At 22.8% G+C, this 23209-nt stretch overlaps 8 protein-coding genes across 8 annotated transcripts; 3 read left to right on the forward strand and 5 right to left on the reverse strand. All coding sequences in view use genetic code 6, as the record gives it.

Annotated features, from left to right (window-relative positions):
• Nucleotides 1-201: 201 nt before the first annotated feature.
• TTHERM_000974099 (hypothetical protein) lies at nucleotides 202-654 on the reverse strand (the record flags this gene model as incomplete). Its single annotated transcript, XM_012796090.1, has 1 exon — nucleotides 202-654. One exon carries the CDS (start codon nucleotides 652-654, stop codon nucleotides 202-204), a length of 453 nt encoding a protein of 150 aa, XP_012651544.1.
• Nucleotides 655-1338: 684 nt separating this feature from the next.
• TTHERM_00974100 (regulator of chromosome condensation (RCC1) protein) lies at nucleotides 1339-5720 on the reverse strand (the record flags this gene model as incomplete). Its single annotated transcript, XM_001009963.2, has 10 exons — nucleotides 5546-5720; nucleotides 5422-5463; nucleotides 5163-5361; nucleotides 4907-5112; nucleotides 4267-4594; nucleotides 2775-4202; nucleotides 2266-2692; nucleotides 2105-2199; nucleotides 1474-2047; nucleotides 1339-1419 (listed from the first exon to the last, which is right to left on the reverse strand). Exons 1-10 carry the CDS (start codon nucleotides 5664-5666, stop codon nucleotides 1339-1341), a joined length of 3501 nt encoding a protein of 1166 aa, XP_001009963.1. The 5' UTR covers nucleotides 5667-5720.
• A 700-nt stretch (nucleotides 5721-6420) lies between these two features.
• On the forward strand, nucleotides 6421-7572 carry TTHERM_00974110 (hypothetical protein; the record flags this gene model as incomplete). The annotated part of the gene is made up of 1 exon (XM_001009964.4): nucleotides 6421-7572. The coding sequence occupies exon 1, from the start codon at nucleotides 6541-6543 to the stop codon at nucleotides 7570-7572; it is 1032 nt and encodes a 343-aa protein (XP_001009964.4). The 5' UTR covers nucleotides 6421-6540.
• An 825-nt stretch (nucleotides 7573-8397) lies between these two features.
• On the forward strand, nucleotides 8398-9405 carry TTHERM_00974120 (hypothetical protein; the record flags this gene model as incomplete). Its single annotated transcript, XM_001009965.3, has 1 exon — nucleotides 8398-9405. The coding sequence occupies one exon, from the start codon at nucleotides 8398-8400 to the stop codon at nucleotides 9403-9405; it is 1008 nt and encodes a 335-aa protein (XP_001009965.1).
• A 1368-nt stretch (nucleotides 9406-10773) lies between these two features.
• On the forward strand, nucleotides 10774-11952 carry TTHERM_00974130 (hypothetical protein; the record flags this gene model as incomplete). Its single annotated transcript, XM_001009966.1, has 1 exon — nucleotides 10774-11952. One exon carries the CDS (start codon nucleotides 10774-10776, stop codon nucleotides 11950-11952), a length of 1179 nt encoding a protein of 392 aa, XP_001009966.1.
• Nucleotides 11953-12498: 546 nt separating this feature from the next.
• On the reverse strand, nucleotides 12499-19013 carry TTHERM_00974140 (transmembrane protein, putative; the record flags this gene model as incomplete). The annotated part of the gene is made up of 3 exons (XM_001009967.2): nucleotides 12499-16175; nucleotides 16375-17707; nucleotides 18108-19013. The coding sequence occupies 3 exons, from the start codon at nucleotides 19011-19013 to the stop codon at nucleotides 12499-12501; spliced, it is 5916 nt and encodes a 1971-aa protein (XP_001009967.2).
• Nucleotides 19014-19437: 424 nt separating this feature from the next.
• Nucleotides 19438-21700, reverse strand: TTHERM_00974150 (DnaJ carboxy-terminal domain protein; the record flags this gene model as incomplete). The annotated part of the gene is made up of 5 exons (XM_001009968.2): nucleotides 19438-19908; nucleotides 19963-20088; nucleotides 20421-21186; nucleotides 21367-21496; nucleotides 21583-21700. 5 exons carry the CDS (start codon nucleotides 21698-21700, stop codon nucleotides 19438-19440), a joined length of 1611 nt encoding a protein of 536 aa, XP_001009968.2.
• A 1038-nt stretch (nucleotides 21701-22738) lies between these two features.
• On the reverse strand, nucleotides 22739-23179 carry TTHERM_00974160 (thioredoxin-like protein; the record flags this gene model as incomplete). The annotated part of the gene is made up of 1 exon (XM_001009969.1): nucleotides 22739-23179. The coding sequence occupies one exon, from the start codon at nucleotides 23177-23179 to the stop codon at nucleotides 22739-22741; it is 441 nt and encodes a 146-aa protein (XP_001009969.1).
• Nucleotides 23180-23209: the final 30 nt, after the last annotated feature.

A 23209-nucleotide genomic window follows, 5' to 3' on the forward strand; every position in this document is an offset into this window, starting at 1 on the left:
AATAATTCACTTAAAAATTTGAGGAAATGGAGGCTTAAATGGGTCCGCTATCAGCTTTTACTAATTATCAACTATAAAATGCAATATCTTGGGGATTCATATGGAGCTTGACTTATATACCTATTCAAATTACTAATTTTATAGATACATATATTGATTATTTATCAGACAGATCTATTTACAAATGGATAGCTTATATTTTCATTTATTTAGTATTACTAATTGGAGCTTATATAATTTTCCACTTTGAATTAAAAAAGCTTAACCATTAGTTCTTAGAGTAAAACTCAATTCTAGAAATTCTAATTCTCTACTTATTCCCTTTTTGCCCACTTTATGTAGTTTTCTATGTGACTATCTTTGAAATGATACTGAGAACTTGTAAGTACTACCTGAATATCCTCTTTCATTGGCTCTCTTCGATTTTAATGATGATTACATTTTACATAATGATGTGTCATATAAATTAAAACCTATTCTTTATTAACATAATTTCAATTGACCTCTTTTCTATTTTGGTTGCTTATGATAATGGTAAAATAATTAACCCTATGAATAATAAAGAGTATATCTTAATGGCTTTAGGAATTTACTTATTGTTTTATGGTTTTTTATGGCTATTTAACATCGGGCTAATGAAACAACTCTATTCATTCTTATTGTTCTTAGTTTAAGTTGTGTTAATTCACTTCTAGTTTAAGAAATAAATATATCCTTTATATGGAAATACTCCTATACATATATTTTTACTTAACAAAGTAGTTCCCTTCACACTAAATATTATAATTTCTCTTAATGCTTTTAAATGAATGGAGCAAATTAATTTGATTAAAAAATACTTAATATTCTTTGTAAGATATTACTTTAGATTTAAATACTAAATTAAAATATATTATTTAAGCTAAAATATAAACAATTTTAAAATATTAGTACTATAATCTATTTATTTATTTCAGAAATTTACTTATATTTTGAGTTAAATTTTCTAACTAATGATTAATAAACTACTTTAAATATTGCCAACTATGTTGAAATAGATGGCAAAATTTCAAATGCTTTTATGTTTTTAAGTTTAATTTATTCTTACTACAACTTCATTCTTTTTTTTATATTATTTCTATCAAATTTTAACAAATTTTTAGAAATATTTAATGCATTTATTCAAATTTTTATTGCAAAGTTATTTTTTATTTAAAATATTTTTTTTTTCATAACTCTTTATTTTAAAATAAACTTGGTGATAAAAATTAATTTAACAAAGGAAATAAACAATGGTATATACAAATTTCTAATTGAAAGTTATTAATTAACTAAATATAATATTTTTTAATTAGCATCTCAAAAATATTTTTTATCTGCAATTTTTTATCTATATTAATTTGCTTAACTACTTAATGCTCTGCTGTGACCTGGTTTATCCTTTTATAATATTAAAGTATTAAATTATTTAAAACTCGGATTTATTTAATATACTGTAAATGTTGAACTGTGAGCTGTTGTACTTGAAGGTCTAGTATAAATAGAATTTTTTGTAGAGTATGGTTAGCTAAATAAGTTATTTCTAACTGAATTAACATAAGAATTAGTTGTTGAATTTGTGTAATTATTATATGTATTTGGGCAAGTATTTAAAGTTTTATACTGTCTTGAGAAATCTAACTCTGTGTTAACATTTAAGTCTTTTTTAGCTAATGGGTTTGGAGGATGCTTGCTCATAATTTACTCCATCAAAGGGTTTTGTTTATTTAGCTATCTTTTGTTATATTTATCAAGTATTTCATCTACAAAGTTTTAATTTTAAATATTATTGATCTAAGACAAAGTGTTGTTAAGTGTACTAGAAGTGTTATTAAAAATATTTCCTGTTTAATTTAACTTTGAATTGATTGTTGTATTATGTTAATCAATTGCTGAAAAATCAGATTGATTAAGAGGACTAAATGACACAGTTTAATTTTTATTTTTGAGCATTTTGCTTGGTGTTTCGTCTTTCATGACTATATTATAGCTTTCACTAACTCCAGATGAATTGTTATCAATGTCATTTCTATTAAATATATTGTATTTTAGAATATATATTTTTAAAAATAAAGAGTTGATTTACTAATAATTTTTATTTTTCAAAGTTATAATTTATGAGTTGATATCAGATAAATTATTTCTATTAGTTGATTTATCTAAAGCACTCTCATCATATGACTAAAAAATTTATTATTTACACATTAAATTAAGATTCTAAAATTTAATTTGTTTTAATTATTTTACCTTCAAAAAGTTTAAATCTTTGTACTGTTTAGTTTCTATTTTGGATTCATAGCTGGCTAGCTTTTTTAAAAGTTCTTCAATCTTCATGTCATATGTTCTTTTATTCATTTATAGATCCATATTCAAAAACTCCAACCTCTTTTCAAGTTCTCTTTGTTTTTTTGTCTTTCTTTCAAGTCTTATTAATAAATTTTTGTTAACTTCTCTCTCATAATTCAATTTCTCATGGTATTCATCTCTTTCCATTTTAGTTCTTTCATATTTTAATTTAAGTTACTTATACTTTATCTCATAAATATCACCTCTTTCTTCATTAACGCTTTAGTCCTATTGTTTGTTTATATTTCCCTTAAAAAACTGACAATTTAATGTTTGTTGTTATTATTATTCATAATTATGTTATTGCTAGGTGGAGTAACTTCTTTCTCTTTTTTTTATTAAATTAAAATTTAAATTACAAAAAAAATTTTTTTTGGTAAATATTTTATAAATATAAATAAAATTTAAACCTCGTGAAATTAGCTGTTTGGAGGTGTTTTGTATTTTATGCTTATGGGTGGAAATAATTATTGAGCTAGATAGTTCCTTGTAGAGAAGAGTCTTTAGAGTTAGAGGGTTGAATAGGTTTATTGTATGTAATTAAAGAAGTGCCTTTTGTTTATTATTTGCTTGTAGGCTTTTAAACAGAACTAGGCTTTGATTACTTTGAATCTGAAATAAAATTGGAATAATCGATTGGCTCATAAATTTAAGAATCATCAAAAGAAAGTTGATTTGGAGAAGGGTTATTAGTTTTTTTGTGAGATGAATATTATTATTACTTATACTATTGTTTTAAACTCTTATTCCCTGTATACGTATTCTCTTTATTTGAGATAGGGGATTATTCTCTTGACAGATAGCTTTCATCTTGGTCAATAAAGTTTCTCCCTGTATTTGAATATTTAGATTATGAATTTTGATCATGATAAGTTTCAAATTACTCCATTCCATATTCTACTCTAGACTTTTTTCCAGTAGAATGTTTTTGATTAGGAGTATTAGAGCCATCATTATTGCTCAAGTCATAATTAGAGTTATCCTGATTTTCATCAATCCTACTAATATTAATATCTTAATTGTCATTATAATAGTTATCTTGATAATTTTAATAAGATTCTTTATAATTCTTCTAATCAGCAATAAGATTTTACTAATCCTAGCTTTTTAGGAAATTTACTTCTTTAGCTGGTTTTTTTTCTTAAAACGATTACTCTGAATAAACTCTTGAGTTATCTTATTATTATGATTAAGCTTTCTACTCATTATACTATTAATAGTAATTTAATTACTGCTTACTTTGTAGGCTTTATTAATTTTAGTAATTGCTATTATTTTAAGCGAAATTAGAAGTACTTTATCTAACCTTGCTATTTAAATAATCTGTAGTATTGTTTTAATTATTTTGTTATTAAGTAGCTACATCCTCAAAGTAGGGAGTATCACTCATCCTTCTTAATATATCCATCTAAGCTTCGTTTTTATATTAAATACTGTTTGAACCTTATATCTAACTACTATTTAAGTAATCATTTCCAGATCTTTTTGATGATATTACATTTTTCGATTACTTACTATTTTCATAGCTACTTGCTTCTTATTGTTGATGAATCCAATTTTCACCCATAGCAAAAACAAAATTTGCACCACAATAAAGTCTTTTGACATTTTTGTCTTTTATTTTATCAACTTAAATAGGCTCTAATGCTTGCTATCCATTAGCAATACCTTAACCTAATTCTCCAAACATATTGCTACCCCAAGAATAGACTTTGCCTTCACCATCTAACAAACAAATAAACTAATTTCCTATGCAAATATCTAGTAAATCTTTTGGTGCAAACTCGCATCTAGTTGGTCTATCAAATTATCCAAAAAAGCCAGTACCCCAAAGATACCTGAATTAATTATTGAAAATTCCATATCAAAATAAAAAATAAATTAATTTAGTTATTTATTTACAGATATCCTTCAGATGACAAAGCTGCAGACATTGGTGTGTTTGCAGCAATTACTTTAACAAACTTTAAAGTTGACTTTTACTTAACTTTGACAGGAATGTTAGAAGATTAGCTGTTGTTAGCACATCCTAGTTAATTATATGTGTTATTACCACATGAAAAAGCTTCTCCTTCTTCATTTAAAAATAAAGTATGTCTATCCCCACAGGAAATAGCTACAATATTTTGCATCTATATTTATAACTACCTTGGTTTATATTCATTGCATTCATTACCTAAACCTAACTACCCGCATTTACCATCTCCAAACCCAAATATCTTCTAAGTTTCTATATTAAATAAATGTTTTTTTAACTAAACTGTTTTTTATTGAATGAAAAAAGTTATAAATTGGATTAATATTAAAATTTATATTCAGTATTTGCTATATTTATTAAAAACTATTAAAATAAATATGATATATCGCTTATAAAGCTGTTAATAAATAATATTCTTTTAAAAATGGTCTAATCAAAGTTTGCTTTATATAAAATTCTATTTATTTTGAATACCTTTTTTAGTTAAGATTACTAAAACTAACCTTTAAAATTTTATACTGAAATTTCAATTAATTAACTTAATTTATAACAAACATAATTTACATGTAATAACCATTGTATTTCTTTTTCCACATGATACGAAAACAGCTAAGTTATTTTTAAGGTCAACTATCTAAGGAGTAGTCATATTATCTGACTTTCCAATACCCAATTGCCCCTCGCAATTTTGTCCCCAAGTAAAAAGCTAACCATTATCGCAAACTGTAGCTGTATGATAAGCTCCACAACTGATTTAAACAGCTTTATAACTGAAAAGAAATAAATAAATAACTACCTTTTAAAAGGAAATAGGAATTACCCTTTGAGACCTTCCACAAGAGTAGGAGCAGATTTATAATATGATTCATCAACTGAAACTCCTAATTAACCCTAATTATTATTTCCCATAGAGTAAACATATCCATTTTGAGCTATAAATGATGTATGCTCTTCACCACAAGCAATATCTTCAATAACCACACTAAAGCTAGTAAATCTAGGACTAGGGCATGATTTTCCTTTAAAATATTATAAATAAATTGAAATATATTTATTTATAAAATTAAAAAACTGAATACCAAACTCTCTTGAAGCTAGTCCTAGTTATCCATAAGTATCAGCTATTTTTTATAGTTTTCATAGTAATTAAGTTAAAAACTTAAGATAATTTAGACATAATAAACTAAAAATTAAATGCTTTACATCCCCATACATATACAGGAGTGAAGTCTTTAAGTTTCTTATTCTTCTTTTCTATGCGCTTTGTAGCTTACTGCTGTTGCAGTTAATTTTAAAATTATTATTATTAAGCGTTTACTATCATGATTTATCTATCTATTTATTGTAAGTCTGATATATTTTGTAAAAAAAATAATTAAATACAAATAATTTACTATAATTATTGAATGAAAAAATATTGTTATTACTAAGCTATTTCAAATTATTATTTTTTGAAAAGAATCTATGTATATATCTTACACTCTTTTGCTATTCATTTAAAAAATTTGAGTTTAAAAAAATGAGAGATTTGATATCTTTTAAAAACCTTTGGATTATAATAACCAACAGATTTATTTTTTGTATGCTCAAATCACGTATTCATATTTGACTAATAAAAATTATGAAAAACTCAATGAATTTAGAAAATTAATTATCATTTTATATAAATTTAATAATTTTATCAATAAAAAAATGATATTTATAATAAATAATAAACAAAATTTAACAAATAAATAATTAATTTTTTTATATTTTTAATTTATTTAAAATATTTTACAACACTTTTAATCTAAAAATTAAAAATTAATAAAAATGTTTTTTAAAATAAATAAATAAATAATGTTAAAGCTTATTATTGAATATTTTATGGAGAAAATAAAATTATATTTTTTTAATGGGAGAGAAAATGAAATATGATTAGAAATAATTTAAAATCAGTTTTTTTATAGAATTTTATTTTAAATACTTTATTTTTTTCAGTTTTAATTATAATGATTGTGATGATAATGTATGTTGTGTTAGACATTTAATATAAAAATATCAAATCTAGCTATTTATGTTTATTTAATTAGAATACTTTTTTAAATTAATCAATTGTACTTTATTTGGTAAATAAGATTGTTTTAAATAAAAGTGACAAACTTTTTATTTTAAGTCAATTATTAAAAGATATTTATTTTTAAGTAAGATAAAAAAAAATGGAAAAAGAATAACCTCTGGAGATTTAGGTTCAATAGCTTATTGATTCAACAGTTGAATTATATAATTCGATTATTATTTAAGAAATTAAAGCATAAGCGGTTGTTAATACATCAACAAAATCAGAAAATGAGATATCAGAAAATTTAAAAACTTTAATTAGCAAAAAAATAATGATAGAGAGTATTGAATTTGCTGATTAGGGTAATAATAAAAAAGAATTAAGCTTCACTGTTAAGTATAGATTGGATTAATATGAAAAAGAAGAATCTGTAAAATCATTGATTAATAATAAGCTTGAAACATCAATCACAACCAAAAAGGAAAAGAAATAGTATCATTACTTCGAAAATGAAGATTAGTTTAAAGATTTACTTAGTGAAAAAGAAAATGAAAAAATAAAAGAAAACCAAGAAAAAACTCAAAATTTGTATCAGAAAATCAATGAATTAGAAAAATTTTAATAAAGAGCCCGAATTACCTTAGAAGAATAAATCGAATCCATAAAATCCTTAAATAAAACCATAGAAAAATATAAAAAGGCTTTTACAGCTGATAAAGAACTAAGAGACCAAGAAATATCCAAAAAAGATGGTTTGGAAAAAGAATTTAACAATTAAACAAAAGAAAAAAGCAAAAAGGAATAAAATATTATTGAAGGAAAAAAAATGATTAATGATTTGGTTAAAAAAGTAGAAGAATAAGAAAAAGATATTAAAACAAATGAATAATAAAAAAGATAATAATAAACTTTATCAGCTAAAGAAGAAGAAGTAAAGAAAAACTAAAATTAAATTGACCAACTTTAACAGGAACTTCTAAGCAACCAAAATGAAATTAAGAGTTTATAATAATAAATTGAAACTCTTGAAATCTAATACATTGATAAATAGAATGATTAGCTAGAACATGAAAAATAAATTTTCAAGTTAAAACAACGCATTAAAACCTAAGAATACTAAATCGAATTGCAATTGATTAAATTGAGCAAATTAAACCTTTTTGATTAGAACAGAAGAAAATCATAATGAAATAGTTAATGGTCTTGTTATTGTTAATATGCTATACTTATAGCAAGCTAGGATAAAGCTATCTCATTATTATAAATTTTGTATAGTAATAAATAATCCTAATAGATATTATTAGTGAAATATTTTTAATTTGTAATTTTATTATTAACTTTGAAATACACAAAATAATTTTTATTATCAATTTTTAAATAAAATTATCTATTATATATTTAGAGTAAGCAGATATATTAACGAATTTAAAATAAAAAATACTTTAAATTATTTTGTATTTTAGATTTAAATTTTTATAATTATTTATTAAAATGTTTAATGCTTCAGTTTAGAAGCTCATAAAAGTATAAGTATTTATTTATTTATTAATCTTAAATTTTATTATTACCATAATTCTTCGAGCTCAATCTTACTAATTAAATATCCAAAATATCTAAAACTTTATAATTAAAAAAATTATTTTTTTTGAATAAAGAAGTAAATATTTTTTTGGCATATTATTTGAGATTGTATGCTAATTTATTTAAGTATTTATATAAAATTATAACAACAAAAGAATAAATAAAATAAATATAAATAGATTAATAAAAATAAAAATAATTTTTTTTACTTTGCAAAAGTATTTATTATTGGTAATAGAAATAATAGACGCGATATCCAATAAAAACGTTAAATATAAATAAAAGTGAATGACTCTTTTATAGTTTTAATTAGAGAGTATTTAGTTAGAATGAATTTTTAATTAGATATATATTTAAATTTCCTTTTTATTATATATTTGATTGTGTAGAAAACTTTTTTAAGAGCTAATTTGTTAATTAATTTACAAAGAAAATGCAAAATAAATTAAATTTTTAGAATTAAATTGATGAACTTATAAAGTCATCGTTAAGAACAACTAAGCAAATAATTATTGAATAAAGTATTGGTAGTATTGTTTTTACTGATTTGACATCCAATTAACAAAATTAAGTTAAAAATGTATTACAAAGTTTAAGTTTAAAGAATTAAAAATTATTGATTGAATCAATAGATATTAAAGATGAAGCAAATGAGGGAAAAAGCATAAAATAAGTATCTTTCAAAGTGAAATATAGTTTGAAATAGTTTAATAATAGGTCTGTGTGTGATTTAATCAAAAATGAATTAAAAGCTGATAATTGTACAATAGTTCCTAATTAAAAACTGTTTTTTGAAGGCTAAAAGGAATTAAGACACTTGCTACAAGATGATGAGATGGAATTAGTTAAGCAAAATGAAGAACAAAAGTAAAAACTACTATCTGACATACAAAGTTTTGGCAAAGTAGTTTCTACTAGTAAAAAAGAAGAAGAAGAAAATAATAAGCTAATAGAGAAGCTAACCAAAGAGAAGGATGAGCTTAAAGCTAAAAACCTTGATTTTTAGAAGGAAAAAAATCTTACAATTAAAATAAACAAAGATTTAGTAGATAAAACTAAAAAATTGGTCGATGAAATCAAAGAAAAAGAAAAAATAATGAGTGAATAAGATTCTAAAGTTAATGAAATACTGAAAAAGATTGAAGAAAATTAAAAAAAAATGGATTCAAATGAGAAAAGCAAATAATTAGTTTCAGATATTGCAGCCAAAGATGAGTAAATAATGAAACAATAATAACTAACTAAGACCCTATAAAATGAATTACAAACCTGTAAAAACACAATTAAAAGTTTGTAATAGTAAATTGAGACTCTTGAAACAAAGATCTCAGATTAAGAAATTAGCAACTTAGACTATTAGAAGGATATTTTCTAATTAAGCGAAAAGATTAATGTTTATGACGATTAAATCAAATAGTATGATATATACTTAAAACAATGAAATCAATATAGAAGTTTTAAAATTTTATTTTATTTTTTTTATATTATTAAATATTTCTTATATTTTTGTCATTATAATATAATTTTATATTCCATAAATCTTCTTTGTTTAATAATCAATTTTAAATTTTGCTTAAAAGCAATGATTTCAAGATCTCTGCTTCGCCTTAAAAATGTCCAAAAAATATATCTACTTCCCAATTTAATAGGTTATACAGTATAAAGAAATCTAATTTTATGTTATCTTTTCATGTATTTTAAAATACACTTAAGATACATTAGAAAATGAAAATCTTTGATTATTTTTCTTTTTTTATTTTACTGAAAAATTAAATTAAGTTCGAAGTAAAAGTTATTTTCATCAAATAAAAGATTATTAGATAACCATAAATAAAATAACAAGCTTCTAACTTTACAATAAAAGTAAGATATTCTAAATTTATATTAATATCCAAAAATGTTTATTTTAAAAAAGTATCATATATAAAATCATGATTTTTATAAAGCTGTTTCAAACAAGCAATTATTATCTACAATAAATTTTTAGAAATATATCTTTTAATATGTTTAAAATAAAATCATATAAACTTATATTATGTTAAGTTTTATATTATTTATTTTATCTAATATCACTGTATTATTAAATCTATAGTAACTTTTGTTAATTTGTTTGTATTCTACTAAAAAATGTTTTATTTATTCAAAATTTAATTTTTGATAATACTTATTTATTTTTTTATAGTAATAAAAAATTTATAAAATAGAAAAAATAAAATAAACAGTGGGTATATAAATCTATTTCTATTATCTAAATTTTCTTATTATTTAACTAAAAGATTGTCAATAAAAATTTACTTGTCTTAAAATAATGAATTTTAATATAATCATTACAATTTTGTTGTCTTCTTTTTAATTAACTTAATTTTTAGTTCGAACATAATAATTTTGATCATCAAGCAATGATTTAAATTTGTATTTTAAAGAAATTTACACATTTTAAGTGGGTTTAGTTAAAAATAATAAAAAATATTTTTTTTTTTTAAATTTATTTACAAAACTATTTAGTTTAAAACGCTCTTTTAAACTCACACAATCTCAATAATTTAGACAGCTTAAACTTTTTTTAAATACTTAAAGTACTATTAATAAAATATCGATTTAGCTTTAATCTTACTTAATTAAAATCAGTTTGATATTTTTTGATAATCTAATACTAACTTTTATTTACACAAGCTAATAAATTTGTTACTAAAAATATTGAAAATAATTAATAAAGATATTTTTTTGCTATAAATTGATAGATATTTAAGCATATTAGAAAAAAAAAATAATTAATTAATATAAAATATAAAATCCTTAAAAATAAAAAATGAAATTTATAATTTTAGGCTTAGCTCTCATCTCCCTTACTTCTATTAATGCTTTACCTCAGCTTACTGCTGACCAATGTGTTAATTTAGCTTCAACAACTTTTTAATGTAATCCTAATAATGTATCATGTCCTTAATAGCTAAAAACAATTATGACTTGTGTATAAAGCTGCTTGACTCAAGCAAGTAGCGCCTAAGCAGATTGTTTCCTTAATTGTACTAAAGCAGCTTCGGAAATTTCAGTAATATCACTTGGATAAAGCTTATATCAATGTATATACCCTAGTTCTTATGGGCCTCCTAATATTACTTATAATCCTAGTGCTTCAAATAACACTTATACTACCTACTTTGATTATTGTAGGTAAATAACTCCAAGTCCTTGCTAAACTGTTGATTATGTTTGTATAAACAGTAAAATAAATGCTGATATATGCTTTGGTAACTGTTATGCAACTACAAAAATATCTGCTGATTTAATAACTTGTGCCCAATAAAAATGCACAAGTTCAATAGATTCTGTTTAAAACAGCATATCCTCAATCATCAGCTGTGCAAGTTCAACACCACCTTCTTCTTCTGATTCTTCATCTTCTACTTAAAAACCTCTTACTCTGAATCAATGTGTTGCTTTAGCTGCATCTACATTTTAATGTAATCAAAATGATCAACAATGCTCTGTATAATTATCATAATTAATAGCTTGCGGATAGAATTGTTTAAGTCAACCAATTAATGTCTAAAATGCTTGCTTGACTTCTTGCTTTAATGGAATAACTAATATTGCTGTACTTGGACTTGGTAGTAACTTGCAACAATGTGTGAATCCTATCCCTAAAGTACCTCCTAAAGTTAATTATAATCCAAATGCTTCAAATAACACTTATACTACCCATTTTGATTATTGTAAAACAATAAATCTTAATAATTGTAATCCTGTTGATTACACCTGCCAAAATGAATTCTCGAATATCTAAATATGTTTTGCAAACTGTTACTCAAGTACCAAATAGGCTTCAGATTTATTAAGTTGTGCTTAATAAAAATGTTCAAGTTCTGTTTCAACTATCTCAAATTATGTTAGCTCAGTGATAAAATGTGTTAACTCCACATCTTCTTAGTAAATCCTAACAATTTTATCAATTACTATATAATTGTTAATTGTCATTTTATATTGATTGCAAATTACATATTGTAATTAATTTTTTAAATTTTTAATGTTTTCTTTTAAATATCTTATTTTTTTTCGTTTATAGTTGTAAAACCCTCATTTATTTAAGACTATTAAAAAAATAATGTGAATTCTCATTTATTTTTACTAAACAAACAAGTTTTTTAGGTGTTAATATTCTATTTAACTAAAACCAAAAAAATTTTCAAATTTTCTAAAATAATCTTAATTTTATGGACATTTACAATATGTTTTTTTTATCAAAAATAATTTTTTTCTAATTTTATATAAAATACAGAAAAATAGGAAATAAAATAATACAACATTAAACAAACAAATAAATAAATAACAATTTAACAATTTATTGTTTAATTGCATTCATTTGTTTAAATCAGTTTTTTAAATTATTTAATTAAAAACTTAATTTGACAGACAAAATAAATAAATAAATAAATAAAAAACTTAATATTAGATTAACAATTAAATATCAAAAATCAAAATGTATTTATTAAGTTTTTAATTTAAAAAAAATTGAATTCTTTTTTAATTTAAATCAAATTTGGCTATGGTGGTTTGTATCAGTATCTTTTTCATCAAATATGATAATTTCCTCTGTTTACAAAGGCTCAGTTTTTTATTTTTAATCATTTTCTTTTGTTTCAGAAAAAGAACTTATTGAACCACCCCTACTAGTTCTATTAAATTGAATTAGATCTTCATTTTCTTCTGTTTACATTTAAAAATTATGTGAAAACTGTTGCTATTCGCTTCTAGGGATAAAATCTTTATTCTCATCATTTTCAGTTGTAAGAAGAGCTTCCTACTAAATAGAAGGGCTTCTTGCAATTTATCGACCTGCTTGGGCTTAACTATAATTTTTTGGCTAATTAATGGTAACCTTTTTCTGAATATCAAATTTTTCTTAGCTCTTATTTGATTTGTGTGATTAACTATTTTAGCTTCTAGGGTTTTTATTAATATCTTATGCCTCATTATGATAATTTTAAAAGACACTATTATTTATTTATTGACTGTACTGTGATTCTCTTAGCTGCTGCTCTATTTTTTCTTATTACCTCTTTTTCAGGAATCTTTACTACTAGGTGTATGGGGATTCATAAAGCTTAGCGTTATTGTTTTTCTTCAAAAAGTTTTGAACTTATGAATTATTTAAACCATTTTAGTTCTGACTTGAAATCAGTTGAGGATTTAGGCTTACTCTTTGCTTGATACTTTTATTAGCACTTAGTTAGATATTTTTATCTGCATTTTAAGGTTTTTCGATATTTATGCGACGCTAAGAATTAATTTGCTATGGAATATTAAAGTTAATTGAAGAATATCTGTAACTTTTTTATTGGTTTAAATTAGGCTACTTAAAACTTTCTAATGAAATTTCATCTTCTTAATCTAATTTTTACGGAGTCATTTCTATATTTTACAAGTTCTAATCATTCATTTATCTATTATTAGGATCAAAATTTGTCATCTAAGTGCTTTATAATTTAGATCTCTTTTAAGCATTTTGATCCTAAAGTATATCTTTGAAAAATTAAATATTTTCTTAGCTGTTATTGTCTTATTAGTGAACTTGATTATAATTAATTTCTTTTTGATTTGAGTTAATGCTGCTTTTAACTTGTTTAAAGTTACTCTAAATTGAGTTAATACTCGTTGTTTACTAAATGTTTAATTATTAATCATGCTGTGAAGAATTATAAGAGAAGGGCTAAAATAGTTCTTACATTTTTGGATTTTTGAATGGTGAAACATTTTAAGAGGGAGTTGAATATTTGTTTTTTATATGATAATTTAATTGTTTAGAAGGCTCTGAGACCCTATTAGGATAATTATTATCTTAAGTATTGTTATTATTTTGGTATTTACTGTTAAAATCATGTTTATGATTATGAGGAGTATTTTACTCTGTTTAACTGTATGTTGTTTTAAAATAATTGTTTTACAGTTAGATATTTCCCTTTTTAAAACTCAATTAATTATCTTATTAATTAAACATTTTTTGTTGGTTGTTATCATTATTTTCTTCTATAAAATTATTATTAAATAAGTTGAAATCTCCTCTTTTAGATCTCAAGTATTCCTCTGGAATCGATTAAAAGCTTTGATTGCTATTTATTTTATTAACTCCGTTATTTTTTATGCTCTCTCTGTTAAATGCACTAACTTCATTGTTTTATTCTTGATTCTAGCTTGTAATATTTCTATTAAAAGGGTTCACAAAAAATAGTCTTGGATGGTGTAAACTAAGAAAATTATTATCAAAATCAAGGATAGGACTATCTTTAAGTGCTTAGCTATTTGATCCATTTAAGTTCAGGCTTTCTTTTTTTATGTTAAATAAGCTGTTTTAACTGCCAACACTGTTTGTGTTTTTCCTATGTTAAGGAATCAAATGAGATAAATTAGGAGAGTTTTATCTGTGTGCTTATAAAGGAGGAGTGTTATTATGATTACTTTCAGAATTTTTTCTAAATTTATTGTTTATGATATTAATTTCTGAATTATAATCTTGAGAATGTTTTTTGTCTTTTCTTTCTTATGAAAATTCTTAATTAATTTACTTACTAATTAATAATTGCTCATATAGTTTTTTATCATCAAAATGAATCATTTCATTAGCTTGTGTTTCATCTGAATTATTCAAAACTATTAGCCTTTTTAATGATTGGTCATTCTTATCATTTGTATTTTCATTACTTAAAATTAATGCTTAGTTGCCAAAAGATATATTTTTGGGGTTTCCAAGTTACACAAACAGTTAGTTTTAGTACTCATTTTCTTGCTACTCGCTGATGTTTTCCAAGTCATGCTAGGATTAACAACGCCTTTTCTTTTGGCTTTTTTTATTCTACAAAAAGCTGTAAGGTGATATTTAATAGAATTATTATTACTCAAATAGATCTTTTTTATTTAAACTTTCCTAGTTTTCATCCTTTTGAGAAATCATAGTTTAATTACTATTACGAATAGACAAGCTTGTTTGACTTACTGGCATAAGCATGTTCTTAATACTACTAAGTTTAAGCAAATTTTTCTTCTAAGGATCAAATAAGAATAAAGGTGACTCAATTGATTTCCTTGCAAAAGAGAACTAGTTATCCTTTAAGCTTAAAGTACTTAATTTGCTGTATTAATTATTATTCTCCATATAATCAGCCTAATTAAGGCAAATACTTTCCCTAGGATATGAAGTTTTTCCTTAAATATTTTCCTCAATTTATTCTCCAGAACAGGATAAATGATTAATTCTTTATTCAGTGTTTTTATTTTGGTTAGATGGCTGTTAACTAAACATGGTTTAACTTTGAATAAACTACTAAGTGCTTTTAGGCGAATTAACATCTCCACTGGGAGCGAGCAAAGGCTAAAACTAAATATTTTCTTTATACTTTTAACTAATTCTGTTTTTCATATTTTTATTTTCTTCCTTTTCATAGAAGTGATTGAATTTATTTGATTATTACAAATCAATTATTTGATTATCTTCTTGTTTTTGTTAATTATCTTAACCACAATCATTTTCTATGTAAGAAGAGGTTAACCTCATTCGTACTTCGTCTTTTTGTTGTTATAATCTTAACTATTGCATTTAAGATCTAGCTAACATAATAGATTGTTTTAATCCCTATCCTTAATCTGGTACATTAAATTTGAGAGGGATCATAGAAACTTTTCTTGAGTTTTTGTTAGGTGTCACTACTTAGCTTCCATCCGCTTTAGTTATGTCAAAGTATCTTTTAACATCAGGATCTAACATCATTATCAGACGTTCATCTAATGGCTCTTTTTCTTGTTTCATTTGAATCTATTTGTAAGCGTGGAAAGCCTCAGTAAATTTATCTAAATTTCCTTTTTCTGAATTGAGAAGAGTCCAATTTTGCTGAAGATCTGCATTCATTCTACCTAGCATCAAATTATTCTCTTACTTTTCAGGATCTGTTTGCACAACAGGCTTAGGCATATACTCAAAAAGTTTTTATTATTCATAAGACAAAAGCAATACTTTTAATTTATCTATTTCCACAAGCTTTTATAAAATGTATATGATATCAAAACGCTCAGTAACTTTCTTTACAGAATACTTGATTTACTTTTTCTTAGATAAACACTTCAGTTGTGAGAAATAGTATTTAATGTAATCTATGCAAGTGAATCTTAATGGTTTTTCTTACATATTCTCTAATTCATTAGAAAATCTGGCATTATCTTCTGTTTTAATTAAAAATATTTGTTTATTTAATGTCAATGTAGATTAATATATATTTATCAAAGCAAGTGGTTAATAGGAATTAATTTCTAAATTCAAAAATCTTTAATTTCAAATGAAAATTTGAATTTTAATTTTTGGTATTTTCAATTAAATTAAATTCAAAAATAAATTTTTTTAATGAAATAAATGAAATGTTACCATTTTATTCTTTTACAGTTGTTTTTCTCATACCTCTCTAAACTAAATAATTTTTTTAGAGTATTTCGGTGATGATAGTTGTTCCTTTTCTTTTAAATAAATTAGGTTTATTTTACAAATTTGGTTTAGATGGTTGCTGCTATTGTTGTTGATTAGAATGATCCTATTATTTTTATAAGTTTACATTCTATTTAACACTTTAGAATACTTTTAAGCTATCATCAACTTTAATTGAGTTGTATTGATTCTAGCTTACTTCTGCTGTTAAATATTTATTTGCCCTTCTTGCATTAAAAATTCTATTTTCTTCATTACCTGGATCTAGGTTTTATTCTTGATGATTAGCATCACTTGCATCTTATTAATCTTCTTGTTTATTTTCAATATTTTATTGATCAATTGAATTGAGATTTAATTCACCTTTCATTTCTTATACTGCTTGCTTTTATTCTTGTCCTATAATAATTTCAAATTATTTTTTGGATGTTTAAGAATTAGATCTTGTTCTAACTCTTTTGAATGCTGAGCTCTCAAATTTATTCTGCTGAGCTAAATTTTCTTATAAAAATTTTGATTTTGGAGTGTTTATGGCAGAATATTTCTTTTTTTTATCAGAATCATTTATGGTAATTTAATAATTTTGGTTCTCTTTTTATTGAATTTAATTTTAAGTATTAAAATTTTGCTATGTATTATAACTGAATAAATCTTTATCCCTTGCTATTGAATTTTTAAGATTTAACTTTGCTTTTTATATCGAAGAAACATTTTTGCTATCTATAATGCTTTCTCTTTATTTTATTTGGTTAATACCTTTTAGCTAATCAACATAATCTATTTTAAAAAAATTATTATTATTTTCCTAATCATTAACTTAATAATCTGCAGGGTAGAGGCGTTATTTTTGAAACATATATTCATTTTAATTATATTAGTTATCTAACTAAAGGGTTTTTTTGTCTAATTATTTAGGCTATAAATATTGGCCATATGCTTATTAGTTAGAATTTAATTCCTAGTTTGCTTCACTATCTTGATAATAATTTTACTGATCTAATTCTTTTAAAACATATTCTTTTTTAAACTTATTTTCTTCTTTCTTATAAATTTCACTGCTATCACTATCATCAGAGTCACTCTATTGCATTTATTTTTCCAAGCTTTTTCTTAATCTTCTATTTCTTTAGTCCTCGAAAACAAAAAGCTCATTTACTAATTCAGAATTCATCGATAATTTTGCAATTGGTTTAACGAGTACTCTACCAATTAAAATCAGAGTTTTCAAAAGACCACCAACTACTGCAAGCAAGCCTTATACCTTCAGATAACTTCTCTATTTAATAATAAAAATATTAATTAAACATTTAATGAACCAATTTTAAGCTTTTAATTATTTTTTAGATCTATAATAGTAAAATAGTTAAATAGTAGCGATATTTGCTAAAAATCAGTTAATATTAACTGTCATAAAATTAAGTAAATTAAAATTAAAAATAAAAATAATAATTTTTTTTTAAAAAAAACTTATTCATTACTAGCAAATATAACAAAAGTATTTTTTTATTAAGAGATAATTTTTTTGCTCCAGTAAAAAAGTTTGATAACAAATCTTTTTTTTTCTTATTATGATGGTAAGTAAAACTAAAACTAATTTTTTTATAAAATCACAATAACTCTTATTAAACATTAAGAAAATTGCTAGTTTTAAGTATTATGCTTTAAGTAATAATTACTTGATAAATGAGCCTTAATGGATGAACAGATATTCTTAGAGAGAGCACAAAATCAACATTAGAGTTTAAAGATTAGGCTAATTCATTAATAATAACATAGTTACTTTTCTCAAAAGTAGATGTAAGCCAACCCTAATCAGTGACTACTGTAGATTTTTGTAAAATTAAATCATAGTCTTAGCTACCATCAACACCATTTTATAGTAAATTAAATTCAATATACTTGCTGTTGTAGATTGGAGTATAGCATTATGCATATTTGTTAGGAGAAAAGTACTAGTCTTAATATAATAAATTTAGTTTCAATTTTTAATATTAGCAACAAGATTATAAGCATTGGGTAGTTTTGCACTGAACACTAACCTCAAAATATTGAGCTTTAAAATCTGTATCATACCCCCAAGCTTCAAATTACTGATTATCGCTTAAGCATAAGTAATTGCTTGGATTAAAATCACTTATATTATAATTTTAAAAGGAATCGCTTTTGCATTGCTCAGTTTGTATTGGAGTTTTTTGGTAATTATTACCATCTTTTTATACAAAATATATTTGAATTTATAATTTATCGATGATGTCTTTTGATATTTCCTATCCCTATAAATCTGTAATCCCAACCATAAATTAGATATCATTTAAAGAGATCTAACTAAATGATCCAAAGCTGCCTACATTAGAGCTGATTTCGTTATTAGACTCATAAGCTAGGATTTGCTAAAACGATACACTTGGACTATCTTTTTAAATCAATTCTTTCCCAATTAAAATAACTGCTGTTATTGAACATGCTACGACAAAAAGAGTCATGGTGGCTCCGCATAGAGTCTTATGAGTTTTTTTGTCACCTAGTCTTAATTCTATTTTAGGACCAAAGACATCGATTTCCTTAATATACTTTAATTTCATAAACAATCAATCAATCAATTAACTAACTTATCTTACTAATATATATTAAACAAATTTATTTAATTACTGACTTTGTTAATTTTAACTAATTATTATTAATTTTTAAAAATATATCAGTCAATTACTCTTAAAATATTCAATTCTAAAATTTACTAAATTTTTGTGAAGAATTAATCATTATTTTTTCCTCTTTAATTTTTCTTCTACTCATCAAAATTCTATTAAAAATATTACTTTTACTGTTAGCAAGTTTATAGATAAAGAAAAAATAAATAAATAATAGTTGATATCTTATTATTATCACTATTGTTTTTTCCCTTAATATTTATTTTTCAAATTCGATTTCTAAATATCAAAATATTCCTACAATAATTAAGAATAGAAAATTCTTATTTATTTAAAGTTGAATGAGTCAGTCAGTCAGTCAGTTCTTTTTTAAGGTTGAGTATTTATTTCTTAATAAAATTAATATTTATTTTTCTAAATACATTTATGGAAATAATATAAATAGATTCATAAACAATATATAATATAAAAGTTATTTTTTTATATTTTTAAGTATATATGTTAAGATTAATTATTAAATTAAATATATTTCACTCATTCTCTAACTTTAGAAGTTATTCATAAAGTAGCTTTTCCTCTACTGATACTTTTTTAGGTATTTTAACATTAAGAGTAACATATTAATCGCCAGACTCTTTATTGTTATCTCTTTAAACCCCCTTTTAAAATATAGTTTTATTTATTAAATAATAAGTTTCCTATAAAATAAAGTAATTTAAATTACATAACCTACTATTTTTAATTTATGTCCATCTTATACTCCTGCAGGAATATTAATTTCTACATCTCCTTTTGTTGTCTTTACTTAAATTTTTCCACCTAAAATTGCCTAATTTAAAAACAAATTTATCAAATACTTCATATAAAAAGCTAATTTTTATACTTTAGCTGGAGAAATTGTATGTTCAGTTAATATATCAAGTCCAGTCTTTTTAAATTCTTTATCATTTTATATTTTTAATTTTATTATTAGATCGCCAGGAGCACCACCTTTTTCACTTAAATTACCCTTCAATAAAGAAAAATTATTTTATTTATAATAATTATTGTAAATATTTAATAAATAGATAGAATGAAATGGGTTGGAAAGTAAGTATGTTTGTTTTAGATAATAACCAAAAAATAGCAAAATATTTAGGTGATGGGGATTATAATTATAGAGGAAGTACATTAAATAAGAGTTTAATATTTAATTGAACTTTTAACATTTTTTAATAAGGAAATAAAAAAATCTTTTAAAGGATTTTAAAAATTAAAATTTAAAAAGCCCCTTTTTTTTGAATTATAATTTTAAACTTACTGAAACGAATTAAAATAAATATTTAATATTTTAAGAATTACTTAATTTGGGAATTTAATTGTTTGTCCATGATTAACTCCTTTTGGTATGTGTACTGTTTCTTTTACTATTTAAGTAGTCAATCCTGATGCCTTGCAGTTTTTACATGGACAATCGACTATTTAACCTTAACCATTACATTCTTCACATTTAAACTCCCAAACATATAATCCTTATTAAAACTAAACACTTCCTGTTCCTTTACATGTTTTACATAATTTTTTTTTGGAACCTGGAGCTCTTTTAGTTCCATTGCATTTTTCACAAAGTTACTTCTTTTCAATATCTATTGTTTTACTGCATCCATTAATAGATTCCTCGAATGTAATTTAAATAGTTTGATTGACATCTGATCCTTTCTTTCTTTTATCTTTTGAGAAAGTAGTTTTTTTATTCTTACCAAAATCATCAAAAATATCTTAATCTTCATCATTTAAAAAGTCAAATTCTGTCTCATCATAAACATACCTTTAACTCTATCCTTTCTATTATTAAGCTTTATTACTTTCATACTTAGCTTTATTATTTTATCTAAATTTATTGTTTGTACTTTTATTCAAAAACTCTTTTAGAATCTCCTCATCGAATGAAAAGAAGTCTTCGAAATTTATATTTGATTTATTTCCATAAACAAATTGATCAAATCCTCCACTTGCTTATTATTAATATGTCTATCTTCTATTTTAAGATCCAAATATATCATCATTTAACTACTAACTTCTGTCATATTCCTTCCTTTTCTATTCATCACTAAGAACTTAATAGGCGCTATTTGATAAATTTTAAGAAATAGTTTAAGTTGAATTGGCAATAATCATTTTAAATTAAATTCAAACTTTCTGCAATTTACAATTATTTTTTAATTAAAAATTATTTTAAGTTTTCATTTTGCTTTCAAAGAATAAAATAAGAATATTCTAAAAATAAATCACAATTCAATAGGTCTACTTATTAATTTTCGCAAATTGTATTCCTGAATTTTTATCACTATTAACATCTGGATGCATTTTTTAAGCTAAGCTATAATAAGCTTTCTTAATTTCTTCCGGTGAGCTATTATGCTTAACTCCCAATAACTCTATTTTTTAAATTAAAATAATGATTTCAATTATTCATTTATCTAATTTGAAAATTGAATCTTTTAAGATCTTGAATTATATTTACTGTAATAGTTTTCTTCAGAAGTAGAAAATGCTTTAAACAACTTATTTTGTATTCCAAATCTGCTAACTGCTTAATTTGTTTATAAATTAAATAAATTTCTTAAACTTCTAGTTATCATTTATGTAAGTGGTTGATGTTGTTTAATATTTCAATTGAATTTTTAATATATTAAAAACAAAATAATTAATTAGTGAATGAATGAATGTATTTATAAATATCTTTCAAAATTAATTCTGATTTGTTAAAAATATATCTTTAAAACCATTCTTATTTATCAGTCACAAATCAATAATGAATGAATGAAAATTAGGAATTAATTAATAATTCATTTGTATAATTTAATATTTTAGCTAATTTAGTTCATTTATTATTTAATTTCATAATTATGAGTTATTTAAATTTTTTAAAATATTACGCATGAGCTTAACATCTGATTTTCATATAAATCACAGTCATTTATTTTAAAATTAAAAATATTAGAATAATCAATAAGAGTTTTTCGCAAAAAAAATATCAATTTATCAACAACTAAAATATCTTATCAACAATACTCTTCAAAATAAACAGCTATTTTAGGTTTTTTTAAGATAATTATTTATTTTAAATTGTATGAAATGAATGAAAATGTGTAAAACTTTTAAAAACATTAAAAAGTTTATATAAATAATTTAAGCATTTATAAACAATCAATACTTTCTATAAATCAAACTGAATATTTTAAATAATTTTGAATACTTTAAACTATAATTTTCTCAACATATACTTTAAATTTAATTAAAATTTACTTTGATTTAAAATGATATTATTTTTATTTGCTTATTTCAAAACAGATAAGCCAATTAAATAAGTATGCAATAATAGCATTTATAAGTAAGTGATAAGCTTAATATAAATTTATCAATTATGTAATCACAAAAATTATTGCAATAAATTCATTTTAAACTAGTTATTTCAAGCCATTATATAACTTTTATTTAAAATAATACGAATATAAAAAGGTTTTTAAAATATAGATAAATAGAAAGAAATACTAGAGATTATTATTAGATAAGAGCATTAATTTGTCAAAAAGAGTTTTATATTTTATTCTAATTTAAGATTATTTTTTCATAAAAATGCGTTAAGTTAAGTAAATAAATAAATTAGCTTTTAGTATTCATTTCATTGATAAAATATTTTGCCAATTTTCAAACGCTTCAATCCCTTATTTTTCAATTTGTCCTCTTCCGTTTTTAGTTAAAACAGAGCCATCATCTGGATTTATAATAATAAGACAAGGAATACCTTATATATATTGTTTATATTCGAGATACATTTTTATTTTATTAGCATCTTTGAATTCATAAGAAAGCCATGGTAAATCTTAAAAGTATTCATGAAATTGACTTGCTTTTTAATCAAAAGGAAAATAAAGAATTTCAAAAACTTTTTCATCAGCATTCACATTATTATAAAAATCTGTTAAATTTGGTAAAAATCTGTTAAATGGTTCACAATAATCAGCACCAAACAGCAATCCTACTATTTTTGCTTCTTTTAATAGTGTTCCATCTGTATGGCCATCCTTATTAATAAATGTAGCTCCAAATTTTTCCATATTTCCTATCCTTATTATACAAAATATATA

This window comes from Tetrahymena thermophila, assembly GCF_000189635.1.
Source record: "Tetrahymena thermophila SB210 genomic scaffold scf_8254769, whole genome shotgun sequence".
Taxonomy (NCBI): domain Eukaryota; phylum Ciliophora; class Oligohymenophorea; order Hymenostomatida; family Tetrahymenidae; genus Tetrahymena; species Tetrahymena thermophila.